Here is a 17,451-nt window from a genome sequence, read left to right on the forward strand (position 1 = left end):
GTTTTTTTTTTAAAAAAAATTAACCCCATCAATACCGAACTTACATACGATAAAAATTACCTAGATTAACTGCTTGACTAGTTCCAGAATATCTTGGAGATTTTGTAGAGACTCATTATCTGATAATTTTATGATTACATTTTTTTAATATAACGGTATATCCATATCTCGATCCTAATCCTAATCTCTATATATTTTTTCGATAAGACTCCTCGTCTCTATATAAACCGTGCAGAGAAGAGTGAAAAAACCACAAGTAACTCAAGTGACTAAGAGAGATAAGAGAGATGGCTTTCTTTATTAAAGCTTCATTTTCGATTCTCTTGCTTGTTCTTTTTTCTTTTGCTTTCCACGTTATTGCTGATGATAATCCAACCCCTTCCTTAGTTGTCAATGCTCAATTTGGAAGGAAAATTCCAGAAACATTCTTTGGAATATTTTTCGAGGTGAATATGCGTTCCTGTGCATGGATTTCTATACAGATTTTGAATTGTAAAATATCTGATTATTTGTTCCTTAGGAAATTAATCATGCGGGAGCTGGAGGATTGTGGGCTGAGCTTGTTGACAATGCAGGTAACTATTTCAATTTTGTGTTCCTTCAGAGTTTTTATATATTCCTTTTATTATTTATTAATCATGTATTTGTAATGCTCATCAAGGTTTTGAAGCTGGGGGTAGTCAAATTCCTTCAAATATATTCCCATGGTCAATTATTGGAGATGAGTCAACTATACGTGTGACAACAGAGCGTTCATCTCCTTTTCCTCGCAATAAAATTGCAGCACGATTGGATATCATGAAAAATTCGTTAGTGGGAGTTGGTCTCTCTAATCCTGGATTTTGGGGCATGGTGAGACTATAATTCTAATATTTCATTTGTATTACTATTTCTCATATTTTACCACTATTTTGACTTTTTTTTTTTTTTTAAATTTAGAATGTTCAGAAGGGAAAGAAATATAAGGTAACTTTTTATGCGAGATCACCAAAACCAGTTGACTTGAAAATTGCATTTGTGGGAGCAAATGGAAAAGAGTTGGCTTCTGCTAACATTAGGTTAGTAATAATAACGGTTTGATTGCAAAATAACTGTCTTCTTATATATTTAGCACGTCATGTAATTTAATGTTTTGTTTTCTTTTTTTTCTTTTTTAAATAGAAAGCATCTTCCAAATTGGAAAAAGATACAATTGGTTCTCAAAGCTAAGGCATCGGACTTTAATTCAAGTCTTCAGATAACAACAACCAAACAGGGAACATTATGGTTGGATCAAATCTCAGCTTTGCCTTTAGACACACACAAGGTTTGACATATTTGATTTTAAGCATATGTATAATAACACCTTTTTTCCTTTTTCTGTTACTCATTTTATTTCTTTTGGTATAGGGACATGGTTTTCGAAAGGATCTTTTTCAAATGGTTGCAGATTTGAAACCAAGATTTCTTAGATTTCCTGGTATGCATAAATATAAAATAAATTACATGATAAGGATTATTTAAAATAACTTATCATTTGGATATTATGACAACTATTTTTTTCCTATTAATTTCATGTATTAGGTGGTTGCTACGTAGAAGGAGATTGGTTGAGAAATGCATTTAGATGGAAAGACACCATTGGACCAAGAGAAAAAAGACCTGGTCACTTTAATGATGTATGGGGTTATTGGACTGATGATGGCTTTGGATATCTAGAATTTCTTCAAGTATGTTTCTTTTAAGTTCTTTCTAAATATGGTTCTTCTATTTTTTACACTACACGTGTATTCATGTTATATCTTGTTATTTTTGAATAGCTTGCGGAGGATCTTAAGACACTTCCAGTATGGGTATTTAACAATGGTATCAGTCATCATGATCAAGTCAATACATCCAACATCGGTCCTTTTGTGCAAGTATAAATTTTAATTTTTCATATCTTTTTCAATAAAAGTCCATCTTTTATTGTTTATCCTAAATATGATTATTATTTTTCATATTTTAGGAAGCTTTAGATGGAATTGAGTTTGCAAGAGGTCCTGTCACATCAAAATGGGGCAAATTAAGAGCTAAATATGGACATCCCAAACCCTTTGATTTGCGATATGTTGCGATTGGAAATGAAGACTGTGGCAAAGATAACTATCTTGGAAATTATCTCAAGTTTTATAATGCTATAAAACATCATTATCCAGATATAAAAATGATCACAAATTGTGATGCCACTGAAAGTCCCTTGGATATGCCTGCTGATTTTTATGACTACCATAAATATACATCTTCCCATGATATCTTCTCATTGCATGACAAATTTGATTATCAAAATCGTACCGGTGCCAAAGCCTTTGTTAGTGAGTACGCAGTTTGGAAAGATGATGCTAGAAACGGCACTCTTTTATCTGCCCTTGGTGAAGCTGGATTTTTAATGGGTTTGGAAAAGAATAGGTTTGTTATTTTTTTTTTAACTCTTGTAATAATTTATTATTTATTGATTTGTATCTTCATATTCAAATTTTTTATTAATTCTTCTCACGTTTTAATGCAGTGATCTAGTCGAAATGGTTAGTTATGCACCACTTTTTGTGAATGCAAATGATAAGCGGTAATGTTTTTATTTTTTTTATTTTTAATCAAATATATTTATTATTCGTCTTTATGCCTTAAGATTAAAAATAATTGTGATCTTTATAAATTTGTAGGTGGACACCTGATGCTATCGTGTTTGACTCTCATCGAAGCTATGGTATTCCTAGTTATTGGTTGCAACAGTTATTTACCACATCAAGCGGAGCTACGTATCTGGATTCAAAACTCGAAGCTCCATCTACACTAATTGCAACTGCGATTCGTTGGGAAGATCAAGAGACTAAGAAGAGTTATTTAAGGATTAAGGTAATGTATAGATAATCATCTGTCTTTTAATTTAATCAAGTGATTAAATAATTAATTACACGTGCCAAGTGCTTCACTCTATCTGACTTATTTTGATAAATGATAGGTGGTGAACTTTCACGATAACTCAACGAGGTTTAATATTACAATAAATGGCTTGGACGATGACGTGGATTTTAGTGGTGCGACAAAGACACTACTCACATCTGGTAGTGTATGGGACGAGAATAGTTTTGATAAGCCTAGAAAGGTATACAATATTTTAATTTCTTCGTCACCTCAGCATTTTTTTATTGGAGAATATTAATATAAATAAATGCATTTGAAAATTATTTATATATATATACACTTCTAATTATTTTCTTTCTTTTTTTTTTGTGTGGTGTAGATTGTGCCAGTGCAGAGTCCACTGGATGATCCCAGCACAGAAATGCTAGTCACACTTCCAGCAAATTCCGTCACAGCATTTGACTTGCCTCTGTCTTAGTCAATAGTTTTTCTTCATTATTTCAGAATTATTTCAGTTTTTTTTAATCTTTTTTTTGCCGGTCTGTTATTTTTATCTTTTAATGATAGGATTAGGTTTTGATTCAAATTAGATTAGGGTTTGGTTTTTGATTTGAATTATTTTATTATTTTTAGGACTCTTAGTAAAGTTTTCCAGTTGTATTCAAACTTACTGAATAAAGCATTTATATTTTTCTAACCTTCCCTCATTTCTCTTCCTCTTCCCTTTTTCCCCCTTCCATTTCACGTCACCAAATTATTACTTCTCATTTATTTTATAATAAATAATAACTGATTATTTATAATTTTTTTCTTGTTCTTATATAGTCTATATGGAATAAAATAATAAAATTTTCTGAAGTAAAAAGTTAATTAGAAATAATTAAATTGGTGCTTATCTGCTTCTTAGAAGTTAAAACATCACGCACCATCTAACAAGTCGAAACTCTAATTTTATGAACTGTACAGATTCGAAGGGCTTTTGTATTTGGAATTAAGCTAACATGTTAACATTTTTTCCTTCAACGACGAAATGGTTACACCGAGATGAACGTAATAATTTATAATTGGAAATATTGTTCTTAGTTCGAAAATTACATCCAATGAATATTTTGAACACCATCACCTCACCTTGAGTAGATATAAATCTTGTTATAAAAAAAGACATAAATCTAAAAAAGGTAAAATCACATCTTTAGTTCTTTTTTATATTTAATCTTATATAATGCTTATTCATTCTTAATATCATTAATAAAAAATGCGCCGGAGAAAAAATTATAAAAATATCAATATTAAAATTTTATATATTGATAAAATATTATCGAATATTGGCCAATTAAGTTTAATTTTTTAAAATAACAATAATTGTCACAAAAATATTACCTGAAATTAAGGAAGGAGTTAGAATTAGAACAGTGAAAGTTGTTTTATAAAATTAAATGATCAAACTAAAATTTCATAGAAAAGATCAAAGGCGCTCTTAAGTAAAAAGTTAATATATTAGTTGTCATACTTAATACTTTACCTTGTGCAATCCAGGGCTCCAATTTTATCTTCTAAATTAGAACTCAGTTTTTTTTTATGACCGAAAAAATTAGAACTCAGTTTTTCGGCCAAACTGGTATAATCAAACATTAATATCAGTTAATCAGGTCATAAAAAATTATAATTATATAATTTTTTAAATAATGATAATGATAATTTAATTAATAAAAAAACTTCAGCGTAATGATTTAATTAATTATTAGAGTGTCAGATTTTTAGGCTTTCTTTTTCTGATAAATTTTTTTTAAGGATTTTGAATGGGTTGTTTGGAGAAGGTGTGGGTTTGACCGTTTGAATGATCAGTGATGTTAGAGGAAGCTATGGGTTGGGCCTGTGATTTGCTATCGCAATGAACTCACGGCCCGTTTGGAGGCGGGTTGTCAAGCCCATAACTACTTCGGGCTAACTAGCCCAGAACCCGCTCCGCGGGTTCTGGACTAGTTAGTTAAATCTTAAGGGCGTTCCTTGATCGTTGTGACGCCGTCGCTGTTAAGTCCTCCTAAACCCCTAGGCGTTTCCTTTGTAGCTGTTTTCGTTCTCTCCTCCTCAGCTCCGCTACAACGTCTCCTGGCAGAGCTGCAGCACTACTTTCGGCTTTCGACAGCACTGCTGCACCATCTGATCAATCTCTCTTCCTCCTTTGGCTTCGTCTGACTTTCCTTCATCGCATTCGCACCGATTCGCAGCGCGCCACCTCCTCCGTCTGAATTTATCTTACTCAGTTCCTCCCCTGACGTATTCTTATTGACTCAGGCTTCCCTTCTAGGGCTGAGCCGAACTTATGGGGAAGGCAAAGGGTAAGCATCGTTTGGATAAGTACTACCACTTAGCCAAAGAACATGGCTACAGATCCAGGGCTTCATGGAAGCTTGTCCAGCTCAATTCTAAGTTTCGGTTTCTTGAATCTGCCCATGCCGTTCTCGACCTCTGTGCGGCGCCAGGTGGCTGGATGCAGGTGGCCGTCCAACGCGTTCCGGTTGATCATCTCGTCCTCGGTGTCGACTTGGCTCCGATTGCACCTATTAGAGGTGCAATCGCTATTCAGGAGGACATAACGAAGCCTGAGTGCAAGGCGAAGATTAAGAAGTTGATGAATGAACATGGCTGCTCGGCCTTTGATGTAATTCTGCACGATGGATCGCCCAATATTGGTGGAGCATGGGCTCAGGAAGCCATGAGTCAAAACGCTTTAGTAATTGATTCGGTCAAGTTGGCCACTCAGTTTTTGGCACCCAAGGGTACATTTGTCACCAAGGTATGTCACCGTGGGTGTTTCACACAATGACATTATTGGATAATATGCAATTCTAAGATGAGGAATTCATGTAGCCAGTTTAAGGGAAAAGATTTCTGAGCAAAAGAGTTGCTCCCTTGTGGACATTTTGGAATTAGGTAGTCTGTGCAATATGAACTTTCTAACGGTTTTCATCCATTCTGTTGCATTTCTGTTCAAACTTTCGGCTTGTTACTTTTTGGTTACACTTACAGGGCAAGGCGGCATGTATATAAATTGCACATGTACATATTTTTCCTGCTCCCTTATCTTCCTTTACTGAATTATGCCTGTCGGATTTACTTTATAACAGGGCTAAAGTTCTTACACAGAAAAATATATTTCAAAATGCCATTTTCCTTTTACTAGTTTTCAATTGTTACTTAAAATTTAGCATCTACTTCTGATGATGTTCAAAGATGGAAAAATCTAATACCAGCTATTAGATTAGTTTAGATTTAAAGTGCTATATTCCCCTTCCTAACTTAAGAAGGATTCCTTGGTATGTAGACTTAGGTTATGCAGATATCCTGTTCTTGGTTTTGTCAGATTGTCTCTAATTACTATTTTCCCCCGCATTAGATTTTCAGGTCACAGGATTACAGTTCCATTCTGTATTGCATGAAACAGGTGATTTTTAATTTGTTTTATATGCTTTGGTCATATAGTGTTTAAATGACTTGTTCAAAGTTGTCTGATGCTAGTACTTTTTGGCACTTTAGTTATTTGAAAAGATTGAGGTGGATAAACCAGCGGCTAGTCGTTCTGAATCTGCAGAAATATATGTTCTTGGCCTTAAGTATAAGGCCCCTGCGAAGATTGACCCACGTCTTCTTGATGTGAAGCATTTGTTTCAGGGTTCTGTGGAGCCTCAGACAAAGGTAATTTGTTTGAGATGTTGGAACTACTGCCTAATTAATGACTACATTTTTCTTATTACCTGTTTATTTCTCATTTCATTTTATTGATAATTAATGTAGGTGGTGGATGTTCTTAGAACAACAAAGCAAAAGAGACATCGTGGCGGGTAATTCCCATACCTCATAAGTAGACCTTTTAATGTTTAGGCCTTGAAAATGGGTAATCAGGTTGCTAACCTGATCAAGTTTGACCTTGCATGAAACTAACTAGTATGGTATTATGAGAAAAGGAGCAGTTCTTGATTTATGCCAATGAAATAGTTAGATTTATTCATTCATGTTAGGTATTTAATCCATTCATGCTGTCTATGGATTAGGTTTTGATTGTTATCCTTTGTTTCCAGCTATGAAGATGGAGATACGACATTAAGGAAGGTGTCTTCAGCTGCAAATTTTATCTGGTCAGATTCCCCTTTAGAGATCCTTGGTACCGTCACTTCCATAACCTTCAATGATCCGGCTGATTTAATAATCAAGGATCACGACTCAACAACAGAAGAGGTATTTATTTTTTGTGCTCAAACATTCTATAACGATTTGAAAACCTATTAACGGATGTTTATATCAAATAAATTGAATGTATTTCTGTGGCAGGTGAAAGCTCTCTGTGATGATTTACGGGTTTTGGGGAAGCAAGACTTCAAGCATCTGCTAAAGTACTTATTTTACTTGTATCTTTTTCTTTTGTGTTTTTAGCATACTTGAGAAAAGCTCAATACTCATTTTGGTTCAACTTTTTTGGGGTTGTATTTTATATGATATGTAGGTGGCGGATTCACATAAGAAAAGCTTTGTCACGCACGGAAAAGAGTGATACTCCTATGAGGACTGAAGTGGAAGATGAGAATAAGAAGGATGATGATAATAAGGAGGATGAAGATGATAAAATACTTAATCAAATGGAGGAATTGACTTATGCAATGGACCGCAAGAGGAAACATGAAAAGAAGCGTCTGGCCAAAAGAAAAGCGAAGGTTTGTAGAGACTAGACTGATGACACGTAATGCTAAATAAATGTGTTCCTCTCATTGCATATTCATAAAATCATGATTAATAATCTGCTTTTGCTGTTTATAATGTCATTTTAAAAATATATACATAATCTCTGGTTTAACAATTAGTCTTGGAGCTTTCTTGGTTTGCATTTTCAATGTAAGAGTTATTTCAGGTTCTTTTTTAAGTTAACCTCGAGTTCTGCTTTTGGCCTGATCTTGTGATGAGTCTTCGTGTGGACATGCTTTATGAATCTACCTAGGCAGAGGATTTTGTTCTTTCCTCTTTTTCTTTTTCTTTTCCTTTTTAAGCGTCACATTTTTTAAGTGGCCTTAACCAACGTTAAATATGTTCCTTCTTGGTCAGTGCTGAAAAGTAGAATGATGATTTATGACCAGTAGAAAAACCACACAGGACCCTAAATCCGTTCATCTCAATTCCCCTTCGCCCTTTTAATGGAAAAGAAAGAACCCATTTTATATGGCATTGAAGATTGATATATTGCTTTGTTTGTAATTCATCTTCTGGTTTAGGCTTGAGCGGTAAGTCATTCGGGTGCATCAGACTGGCTGACACTCCCCAGTTCCTTCTATAACCTTTTACTTATGTTTAGTTTAACAAGTTTAGTTGTGTTTTCCTCGACAGCCTTGCTTTTGATGAGTGGACCGGTTTGAGCTAATTTGTTGATCAAATCAATTGTCTCTTTTAGGAGAAGGCACGCCAAGCAACTGGGATGCAAATCGATGCATTAGAAGATGGTTATATTGATCACGAGTTGTTTTCTCTTTCATCTATCAAGGTATGCTTTCACTATCCAAGCTTTTTGGTTTACAAAATGATATTAGATCTATTGACATACACCCATTAAAGTTTCATTTTGAACCCTTCGGTTTTTCCTCTTTAGGGATGCAGAAACCTCGTGTTGTGGGTCTAAATAAATATTTGCCAAGAATTGACTTTGGCAACAGGGAGGATTTGGTTATACACACAACTCATTTGAAAACAATCACAGCCAACCCCTTTCTAGACTTAATACAAGTTTCATTCTACCTATGAAGCATGGACGCCTTCTTACTTTAATATATATATTTATATATATATATATTAATTGAATAGAATCTAAAAGCCTGGTTGTGTTAATTTACAAGATTTGATGTAGAAACTACTTAATAATCTAAAGCTACGTGTGTTCCTCATAGGGGGCTGCATATTCCTACGCATCGTATTGTTGTATGCTAGCAGTATCATGTCAAATATGTCGCACCCAAATGGTCTCCAAGCTCTTATATGTGCCTAAGCCCTGTTCTTGACATTCCAAGCGTATAATACTTTCATTTGCTGGATCAGACGTCATATTCCTATCACCAAAATCTTCTTCTTCTTGCCAACTACATCATGAAAATCTAATGCATTATCTGTGCTCTACATGTTAACATTACCTGGAGTTGGGCGTATTTGCACTTCATTGGATGTTGCCTATTTTTCCTTTTTTCTTTTCTTAAAGTAAGCCTAATACTTTTTACTTGGGCACATGTTCTCCGAGGTCCTTACCCATTCTCCTGATGAAAAATGAGAAATAGGTTATTGCTTACCTTATGGGTTGGGTCATTTTTGCTGTTCATTATTGGAATTATTTGTGAGTTTTATAACGTGGGCTTTATGATATTTACTTGAATGTTGAATTATTTTATTGGATGTGAGAAGCTTCTATGATTTGGCATTACATTATTTTCTTGGCTGTTATGATTGCACTCCAGGGGAAGAAGGATCTAGTAACATTATCTACTACAGAATATGATGGTGATGAAGATGAATTGAAGGATAGTGATAATGAAGAAACAAATGATGGTCAAGAGAATTCATCTAGTGACGTAGAAGATTCTGATGAAGAGCATAGAAGGTGATAGATGAGTCCTCTAGCGTTGTTGCTGTTATTCTGTTATGTAATCACTTACGTTATTTCATTTAACTTGTCGTATCATAACTAATATATCTGGATACTCAGATATGATGAGAAAATGGAAGAGTTATTTGATCAAGCCTATGAACGTATCATGGCTAAAAAGGAAGGTACCGCAAAGCAACGGAAGCGCGTGAAGAAATCCTATGAAGTGGAGAATCAACTGTTGGAGGTATGTAACTCTTTTCTGTGATTATGGTTGATCTTGTACTTTGAATGTTCTTTGCGACTTGATTCTTTCTGGATGAAATTTTAGGGATATACTTAGACTTGGTATGGTTGTTCCACTACTTTGTTGTGTTTGCTTAATATTTATTTTGCTCTCCTATCATGTCATATGTCATATGTCATGTCGCGGTTGTGTAATTAGTTATTTTTTCTTGAGTGGTGTACAGGAGATATAAAAATCTGACATGATAAGTAATAATTAATTTGTTTATAAAAAAAAAGTAATAATTAATTTACCACCATAGAAGTTTTTTTCTTATCATAACTAATGACACAACATTGGTGAAAGTGTTGTCTAGTCATCAGTTATCTAAAATGGGAAAAAAAATGAGCATGGACAATGTTAGTGAATAAACGAAACTGGTTATTATGATATCCAATTATTTCATATATGGTGTGATCTAAATATGTTTGATAATTCGAAGCATGATTACACATGAATCTGTCTTCGAGATCTGCATTGCTCAGCTGGATAGTCCTGGAAAAGTTACATAGCTGAAAAATTATTTGAGTCTCGATAGTTTTTGTGAAGCGTATGTATTTATGTTGATGGGATGAAAAATTATCAATTCATGTAAACTAACGTTAAGATTTTTTGGCCGTGCAGGATGGTGAGGCTGATAATATTGTTCACTCCAAGTATGATTCTGATGAAGAGCAAGGAGATCAAGAAGCAAATCCTCTGATGGTTCCTCTTGATGAAGGTTTAGAGCCCACCCGAGAGGAGATAATGAAGAAATGGTTTAGTCAAGATGTCTTTGCCGAAGCTGTAGAGGAAGGGGACCTTGGAAACGAGGGTAGTGAAGATGACATGGATGTAGCTGAGCATGAGGAAAAGCCTTCTGTTGCAAAGGAGTCAATAAAAAACAAGACAAAGTCTTCTGCTGGAATGAATAACCTTAAATCTCAAGCACCCAAGGTAGAGGATGATTTTGAAATAGTTCCCGCTCCTGCTACTGATTCAAGTGATGACTCATCGTCGGAGTCGGAAGATGTTGATAATTATTCTGTTGAGGAAAAAGCCGAGATATTAGCTTACGCAAAGAAGTGTCGGATGAAAAAGCAACGGGAACGGATGCTAGACGATGCTTACAACAAGTATATGAATGAAGATGAGGCGGGATTGCCCAAGTGGTTCGTGGAGGAGGAAAGGCGCCATCGCCAACTAATAAAGCCAGTGACCAAAGAGGAAATTGAGGCAATGAAAGCACAATTTAAGGAAATCAATGCTCGACCTGCCAAAAAGGTTGCAGAGGCCAAAGCACGAAAGAAGCGTGCTGCAATGAAGAAACTTGAGAAGGTACGAAAGAAGGCCAATGCTATATCAGAGCAAGCAGATATATCTGATCGTTCCAAGGGGAAGCAAATCGAACGGCTATATAAGAAAGCTGCGCCAAAGAAGCCTCAAAAGGAATATGTAGTTGCAAAGAAAGGGGTCCAAGTTAAGACAGGCAAGGGGAAGGTCCTTGTTGATCGGAGGATGAAGAAGGATCTTAGGAAGCGGGGAATGGGTAAACCTGGAAAAGGAAGTTCCAAGAAGGGCGTCAAAGCACCCAAGGGCAAAGCATCTTCAAAGACTCCGAAACAGGGTAGAAAGTGAAATCAAGGGATATTGTTGGGCAAATTTTGACTTACAGATTGGACTGTTCTCTTCTCGTTGCATTTGACCTTCTTTCTATTTCTATTTTGGTTACTTATTATTCTTATTTTACCAGTAGATTATTATATTTGTTTTGTTACCATATTCTCAATTTCATTTTAATATTTAAAGAATAGTAAAAGCAGAAATTTTCTCAAAATATTATTATTTTGCCTGATTTGCTTTTTCCCCCCTCTAGCCCTTTTTAAGATTACATTTATTTTTATATTTCTAAATTTATTAAAATGTGAGAAATAAAGTTGTATAAGAATTGAGGCAGGCAGTGGCAATGGGTCGAGAAAAGGGCAGTCCGGTTGTATATGAATTTCGTATTTTGTAATTATTGATTGGCCAAAAAAGTTAGAAATTACTAAATTAAATTGTTTGGAACTACTTATAAGTATGTTCACAGAGATGATTGAAAAATTACTTGTCACCTAGAAAATTGATGAGTCATTGAAATGGTGGATATATGCCCAAGCAACTGTCAAAATGTTTCGAGGGGATTGGTAGATCCCTTCTTCCAGTCGGAAATGATATCCTCGAAATATCCGGCAAACGAGTATGAAGATGAAAGTAAAAATCAACAGTTAAAAAAAAAGGATAAAAGTGACACAGATATCTTCGCGCATGTTTTGTTCATAAAGCAAACTACTGGGGAAACGTGCATCTTTCAGCATCACCATTCACTACAGCTACATGATGAATTATTTGAACAGTAAATTCTTCCCCACGTACCCGAGAGCTCAATTTTTTCCCCCCCTCAGACAAACTGATTGAGGTATTCATCCACAGTGGTGTACTTCACATCAGGATAGAAAGCCGAAGCCTCCACTCCAAAAGATGGCTCAATTTCGAAGTTAGTGTGATCTCCCTTCACAAACACGGAGTGCCCAATTGACAGTATCACGTTGGCGGGAGGACGGGAATCTGTCAAATGCAAGAAATGAGTCGCTACTGTCAAAACATGCACATCCTGACAAATGAGGAAGTTCCGTGCCCAGCATTCAAAGTTCAAACACAATCCAATTCTTGAAACAATCACATCTCAAACTACTGATGGGGCAGAATTTTTTTCCTTGGATTTTAAGGCAGAAAATATTTCACTTGAACAAATTTGAAGAAACAAAATTAGCACTCAATCATTACCTTGAATCTGCTTCAAGAGTTGCTCCTCTGGAACGTAGACCCTTTCCAAAGTTTTGCCAATCTTCTTCTCCCAGAGAGATACAAGGTCGTTAAACGAGTAGGTGTTGAGAGGGGGTCTGATGTAGAGAATTTTGTTCAAGGTTCTTGGGTCATCCACAGCTTTGATTGTATAGGTGCCTATATCGTCTTCCTTGTTAAAAACAGCTGTTGAGATCAAAAGAAGGTTGATTGGAATCTGCTAATGACAGTAATTAATGTTTGTTTCTATAACTGATTGATGTAAAACTTAGCTTTTAGTTCTTACCTTTGGGGTTTCCATCCCCCAGGATGACAACTTTATCTCTTGGAGGTGCAGTGGCACCAGGCTGTGACAGATTGGGTAGGAAATAACCAGCGAAGAAGTTGCAAGACACATAAGTAAAAGGAATTCCCGCAGCCTCAGTGGCTCGGCGAATTTTGGCCTTACTAGCAAACGCAGTTTTCGCAGGTTCCACTGCATGAACTCGATCCACATCATTTCCAAACTCTGAAGGAAGGAATCTCTGTGCAACCAAACAATTGCATTTAAACAAGAAGCTCCAAATATTCATTCATATTTTTCCAACCGCGACATTTCGATCAGTTTTATTACACGATGTATGAACCCTCTAATCTTCTAATGACTTACAGTAACAAGAGAAACCTTCATGCAAAGAATTGTCACTCACTATATAGAATTTTTCTAATTCATCCAAAACGCGCGACTCACCATTTTACCAGGTACAGAGATTAAAGATGAAATTGCTGAGATAAAACACTAGTTAAACAAAGTATTTATATAAAAAGAACATACTGAAATATTGGAGTATAACAAAATTGAAAAGCTGTACCTTGATATTTCCTGCTTCTTTGATGGCAGAAATGATTTTATCTTGATCAGCTATCTGCATGTGACCTACAGTGGAGATCACCACATCAACTTCCTTTATCGCCTTAACCAAGCTCTGGTGATCATAGAGATCTCCCTGCGTATATAAGATGAACACCACATTCACCCTCCATCAGAAAGGCATTGACGAGAAATAATCGAAATGAAAATAGTATTCAAATAATATTATCATGAAAATAAGCGTCGTATAACCAACCTCCCAACAAAGACGTTCGTACTAAATAAGCAGTGCAGAAGAATATAAAAGCCGCTAAAACAATCGGATATAATTAATGTAGTATAGCAATTTCAAACAAAATATATTAGAATTGACGATTAAACTCATCAAAAGCCGTTCGCAACCGAGTGAAACGGCAGCTGCAGTTCCAAAACCACAAGATAAGCACGAAAACGCTCATACACTTCGTTCAACACCAACACGCTTCGTTCTCTCCCATGTTTCCCATTTCAACTTTACCAAACGGAGAAAAGCCGTATTCACTGTTCTGTGAAGTACAAAGTAGAAAAACAGGAAAATAATCAAGAATGCTTGAGGATTTACGTACATGCACTAGGTTGACGCCCAAGGCCTTGAACTTGTCAAGGATCGGAGATTTTGCGGGGTTGGAGAGAGTGGACTCTCGGATGAGAACGAAGGTTGGGTGGCCGGCTTTGGCGCTGGCTTCGACGATGAACTTTCCTATATATCCGGTGCCTCCGATGAAGAGAATCTTGGAAGTCGTAGCCATCGGAAAGTTTCTCCGGTCTGAGATACAGAGCGAGAGGGGAAGGATGCTCTAACTGATAAAAGATGATTCGCGCCTTGTGGCGTGGTATGTCCAGCAAGTGATGGCAGCAGGCTTTATAAAGGCAAGGAGGAGAGCTTAGTTCATTTCTTTCGGGAGATAAAATTACACACTAAGCCACATATTTTCTTATAAATTAATATTTGCCATAATGCAAACAAGAATGTCATCAAGCGCGAACCTGAAGTGAAAATTAGACCAGATACATTGTTTACTGTAGAAACGGCATGAGGATGATATGATGTGCACGGAATCCTGAAAGAATTAAATGTTCAGCTGCGAAGTTGGAGTCCAAAATGTTTCTTAATTACGCCTTAAATTTCTTTGATTAAGATGTCGGTTTGAGTTTTTGATGTAGAAGATGGTGTGATCATTACGGAAGCATGATGCTTGCACATGTGTCTGATAATAAAGTGTCCAGATTCGGCTTCTTGTTTGTGACCAAGCTTGTTTGCTACTCCTCCGGTCTTATTATAAGACTCAATTTGACTTTTTATTTGGTCCTAATTATAAGACCCAATCCATTTTCTCTCTTATTTTATACATTTTTTCTAAGATAATCCTTCTAATAATGATAGTTTTAGCCAATATACTTAATTAGCAAGAATATTTTAGGAATAACAACACTTATTTATTATAAATAACCAACTTAACTTACTTCCTTAATCTCTTCAAATAAGTCAATTGGGTCTTATAATTAGAACTGGAGGAGTAATTCCACAAGCAGTCAGTCACGCGGTCCTCACCAGCGCAACCACCACTGGGACAATTTTTTCCCTGTTTTTTTTTTAAGATAAAAAAATTAAATTAATTCAAAATAAATAAGTGGTATTTTTCTTTTTTCAAAACCTTACCGAGATTATACAATCACAATTGAGCAGCGAGGCCGGCGTCTAGAAACCGAAGCAGTGGATGTGGGGGAAAAAAAAGGGGGAAAAGGTGGACGAATTTTCTAGAATGAAAGGGAGAGCACATTTCAGGCCAACGAAAGAAAGTGGGAACGTACGATGAGAGCCCATCACTGAAGTCGATCTCGCTGTCCAAGGAAACAATATCAGATTTCTTTTTTCAATAATACCACATGCAAAATCGTGGCCCGCATTTTTTCTAAAGTACTCCCCACCCTTAATATAATATCTATTTAATTAATTTATTAAATTAAAAAAATTAGATAAGCTAGTTAATTATAAAAAAAGTGACACATTTTTTCTAAAACACCTTAATTATCTTTCTTAATACCCCCTCTCTCTTCTACTTAATTATGGTTGAGAGAATATCCATAGGGGTAATTTAAAAAAAATTGATAAATATGAGAAATGGATTTTATATTTAGTATCAAAACCAACTCAAAATTAGGTTCTATATTAAGGACCGAGGAGTATTAACTATCTCTGTACTTAATATAAAAACTACTACCTCCGGTTTTAATTATAAAACTTAGTTAACCAATTTGAAGAGATTAAAAAAAATTAAATTAATTATTTATAATAAATAAGTGTTGTCTTCCTAAAATATTCTTACTAATTAAGTGTATTTGCTAAAACTACTATTATTAGAAGGATCACTTTAAAAAAATGCATAAACATGAGAGACAAAGTAGATTGGGGTCTTATATTAGTATCAAAATAAAAATCAAATAAGATCTTATATTAAGGATCGGAGGTAGTGATTTAATTTTTAATTTTATTTTAAATATAAGACATTAATATATTTTGTCTCTTATGGTTATTTATTTATTTTTAAAATAGTTCTTGTAAATATGTTAAATTTTTATCAAATCATAGTTTTAGTTAATACGCATGATTAGTTAAGGTATTTTAGAAAAAGGTAACATATATTTGTTACAAACTAACTTAACAAACTTTTTAATTTATACAAATTAATTAATTAGTTTTATATTTATGATGAGATGAGATAGTAATATATTAGTACTACTTCGGTCTTAATAATAAGATCTTGTTTGTAGATTATAAACAAAATCGAAAGTAGTATTTTTTTAAACAGTTATTTGTACAATTTTTTTATCAGATTCACAAGCTGGGGACCGTTGGAGGGAGTCAGCCGGGGAGTCCCTCTCATTGCTTTGGGCTTAGCTTCCCATTCGTGAATATCCCGCTGGATATTCAGTTAAGCGCATACTACTTCACATTTTAAAAAAAAAAAATGTGACCCAGTAAACACTTGGTCAACGAGTTGGGCCCAAATATACAGGTGGTTGATTAAATTGGCATGGGATGGGCCCTACTCCGAACACAATTTCTTACCCCCTCCCAAAAAAAAGATATTCAATGATAATGCGCGTTCACAACAAACATACATACATAGATATATATATATATGTGTGTGTGTATATCTCACATACACACACGGCATAGGATTATTACAATACAGTACAGTTTAACGAGACAGGCAAATTGATGAGAGGATGTATTCTCAGACAAACCGTTGAAGGAATTGATCCACGGTGGTGAAGTTGACGTCAGGATAGAGCTGAGAAGCCTCCACTCCAAATGATGGCTCTATCTCAAACCTAGTTTGATCTCCCTTCACAAAACACGAGTGTCCTATTGACAGTAACACTACCTCCGGATATGACGATTCTGCGTGCATGCAATTTCATTCATCACTTCATCCATCAACTAACATCACCTTTTTATGTATCAATTTTAATTCCTATATATAGACTACCTCCGGTCCTTAATACTACCTCCGATCCTATTATAAGATCCAGTTGACTGATTTGAGGAGATTAAGGAAAGAAGTTAAGTTAGTTATTTGTAATAAATAGGTGTTTTCTTTCCTAAAATATCCTTACTAATCAACTATATTAGCTAGACTATAATTATTAGAAGGACTACCTTGGGAAAAAATGCATAAATATGAAAGACAAAATGAATTGGGGTCTATATTTAGGACCAAAATAAAAGTCAAACAGGGTCTTATATTAAGGACCGGAGGTGGTAGTATAAGACATCGTTTGACTTTTATTTTACTCTTAAATATAAGATCTAAATACACTTTGTCTCTAATATTTTATAATTTTTTCAATGTAATCTTTCTAATAATAGTAGTCCTAGTCAACACAATTGGTTAGTAAAGGATTTTAGGAAAGACAATACATATTTATTACAAATAACGAATTTAACTTATT

At 35.0% G+C, this 17,451-nt stretch overlaps 3 protein-coding genes across 3 annotated transcripts; 2 read left to right on the plus strand and 1 right to left on the minus strand.

Moving 5' to 3' along the window:
• The first annotated feature begins 287 nt into the window (after nucleotides 1-287).
• LOC114727453 (alpha-L-arabinofuranosidase 1-like) lies at nucleotides 288-5,132 on the plus strand. Its single transcript, XM_028914163.1, has 14 exons — nucleotides 288-446; nucleotides 521-575; nucleotides 662-852; nucleotides 940-1,062; nucleotides 1,166-1,306; nucleotides 1,390-1,459; nucleotides 1,564-1,709; nucleotides 1,800-1,898; nucleotides 1,988-2,427; nucleotides 2,528-2,584; nucleotides 2,682-2,874; nucleotides 2,981-3,124; nucleotides 3,263-3,354; nucleotides 4,952-5,132. The coding sequence occupies exons 1-14, from the start codon at nucleotides 288-290 to the stop codon at nucleotides 5,130-5,132; spliced, it is 2,091 nt and encodes a 696-aa protein (XP_028769996.1).
• Nucleotides 4,966-11,543, plus strand: LOC114727404 (adoMet-dependent rRNA methyltransferase spb1). Its single transcript, XM_028914117.1, has 11 exons — nucleotides 4,966-5,680; nucleotides 6,281-6,328; nucleotides 6,421-6,579; nucleotides 6,679-6,725; nucleotides 6,963-7,119; nucleotides 7,213-7,274; nucleotides 7,385-7,592; nucleotides 8,321-8,410; nucleotides 9,369-9,511; nucleotides 9,617-9,743; nucleotides 10,407-11,543. Exons 1-11 carry the CDS (start codon nucleotides 5,207-5,209, stop codon nucleotides 11,397-11,399), a joined length of 2,508 nt encoding a protein of 835 aa, XP_028769950.1. The 5' UTR covers nucleotides 4,966-5,206; the 3' UTR covers nucleotides 11,400-11,543.
• A 456-nt stretch (nucleotides 11,544-11,999) lies between these two features.
• Nucleotides 12,000-14,334, minus strand: LOC114727462 (isoflavone reductase homolog PCBER-like). The gene is made up of 5 exons (XM_028914173.1): nucleotides 14,061-14,334; nucleotides 13,457-13,591; nucleotides 12,892-13,129; nucleotides 12,588-12,791; nucleotides 12,000-12,368 (listed from the first exon to the last, which is right to left on the minus strand). Exons 1-5 carry the CDS (start codon nucleotides 14,241-14,243, stop codon nucleotides 12,202-12,204), a joined length of 927 nt encoding a protein of 308 aa, XP_028770006.1. The 5' UTR covers nucleotides 14,244-14,334; the 3' UTR covers nucleotides 12,000-12,201.
• Nucleotides 14,335-17,451: the final 3,117 nt, after the last annotated feature.

The sequence above is a fragment of the Neltuma alba genome, unplaced genomic scaffold, assembly GCF_004799145.2.
Source record: "Neltuma alba isolate B1F8T4 unplaced genomic scaffold, ASM479914v2 tig00002445_pilon, whole genome shotgun sequence".
Taxonomy (NCBI): domain Eukaryota; kingdom Viridiplantae; phylum Streptophyta; class Magnoliopsida; order Fabales; family Fabaceae; genus Neltuma; species Neltuma alba.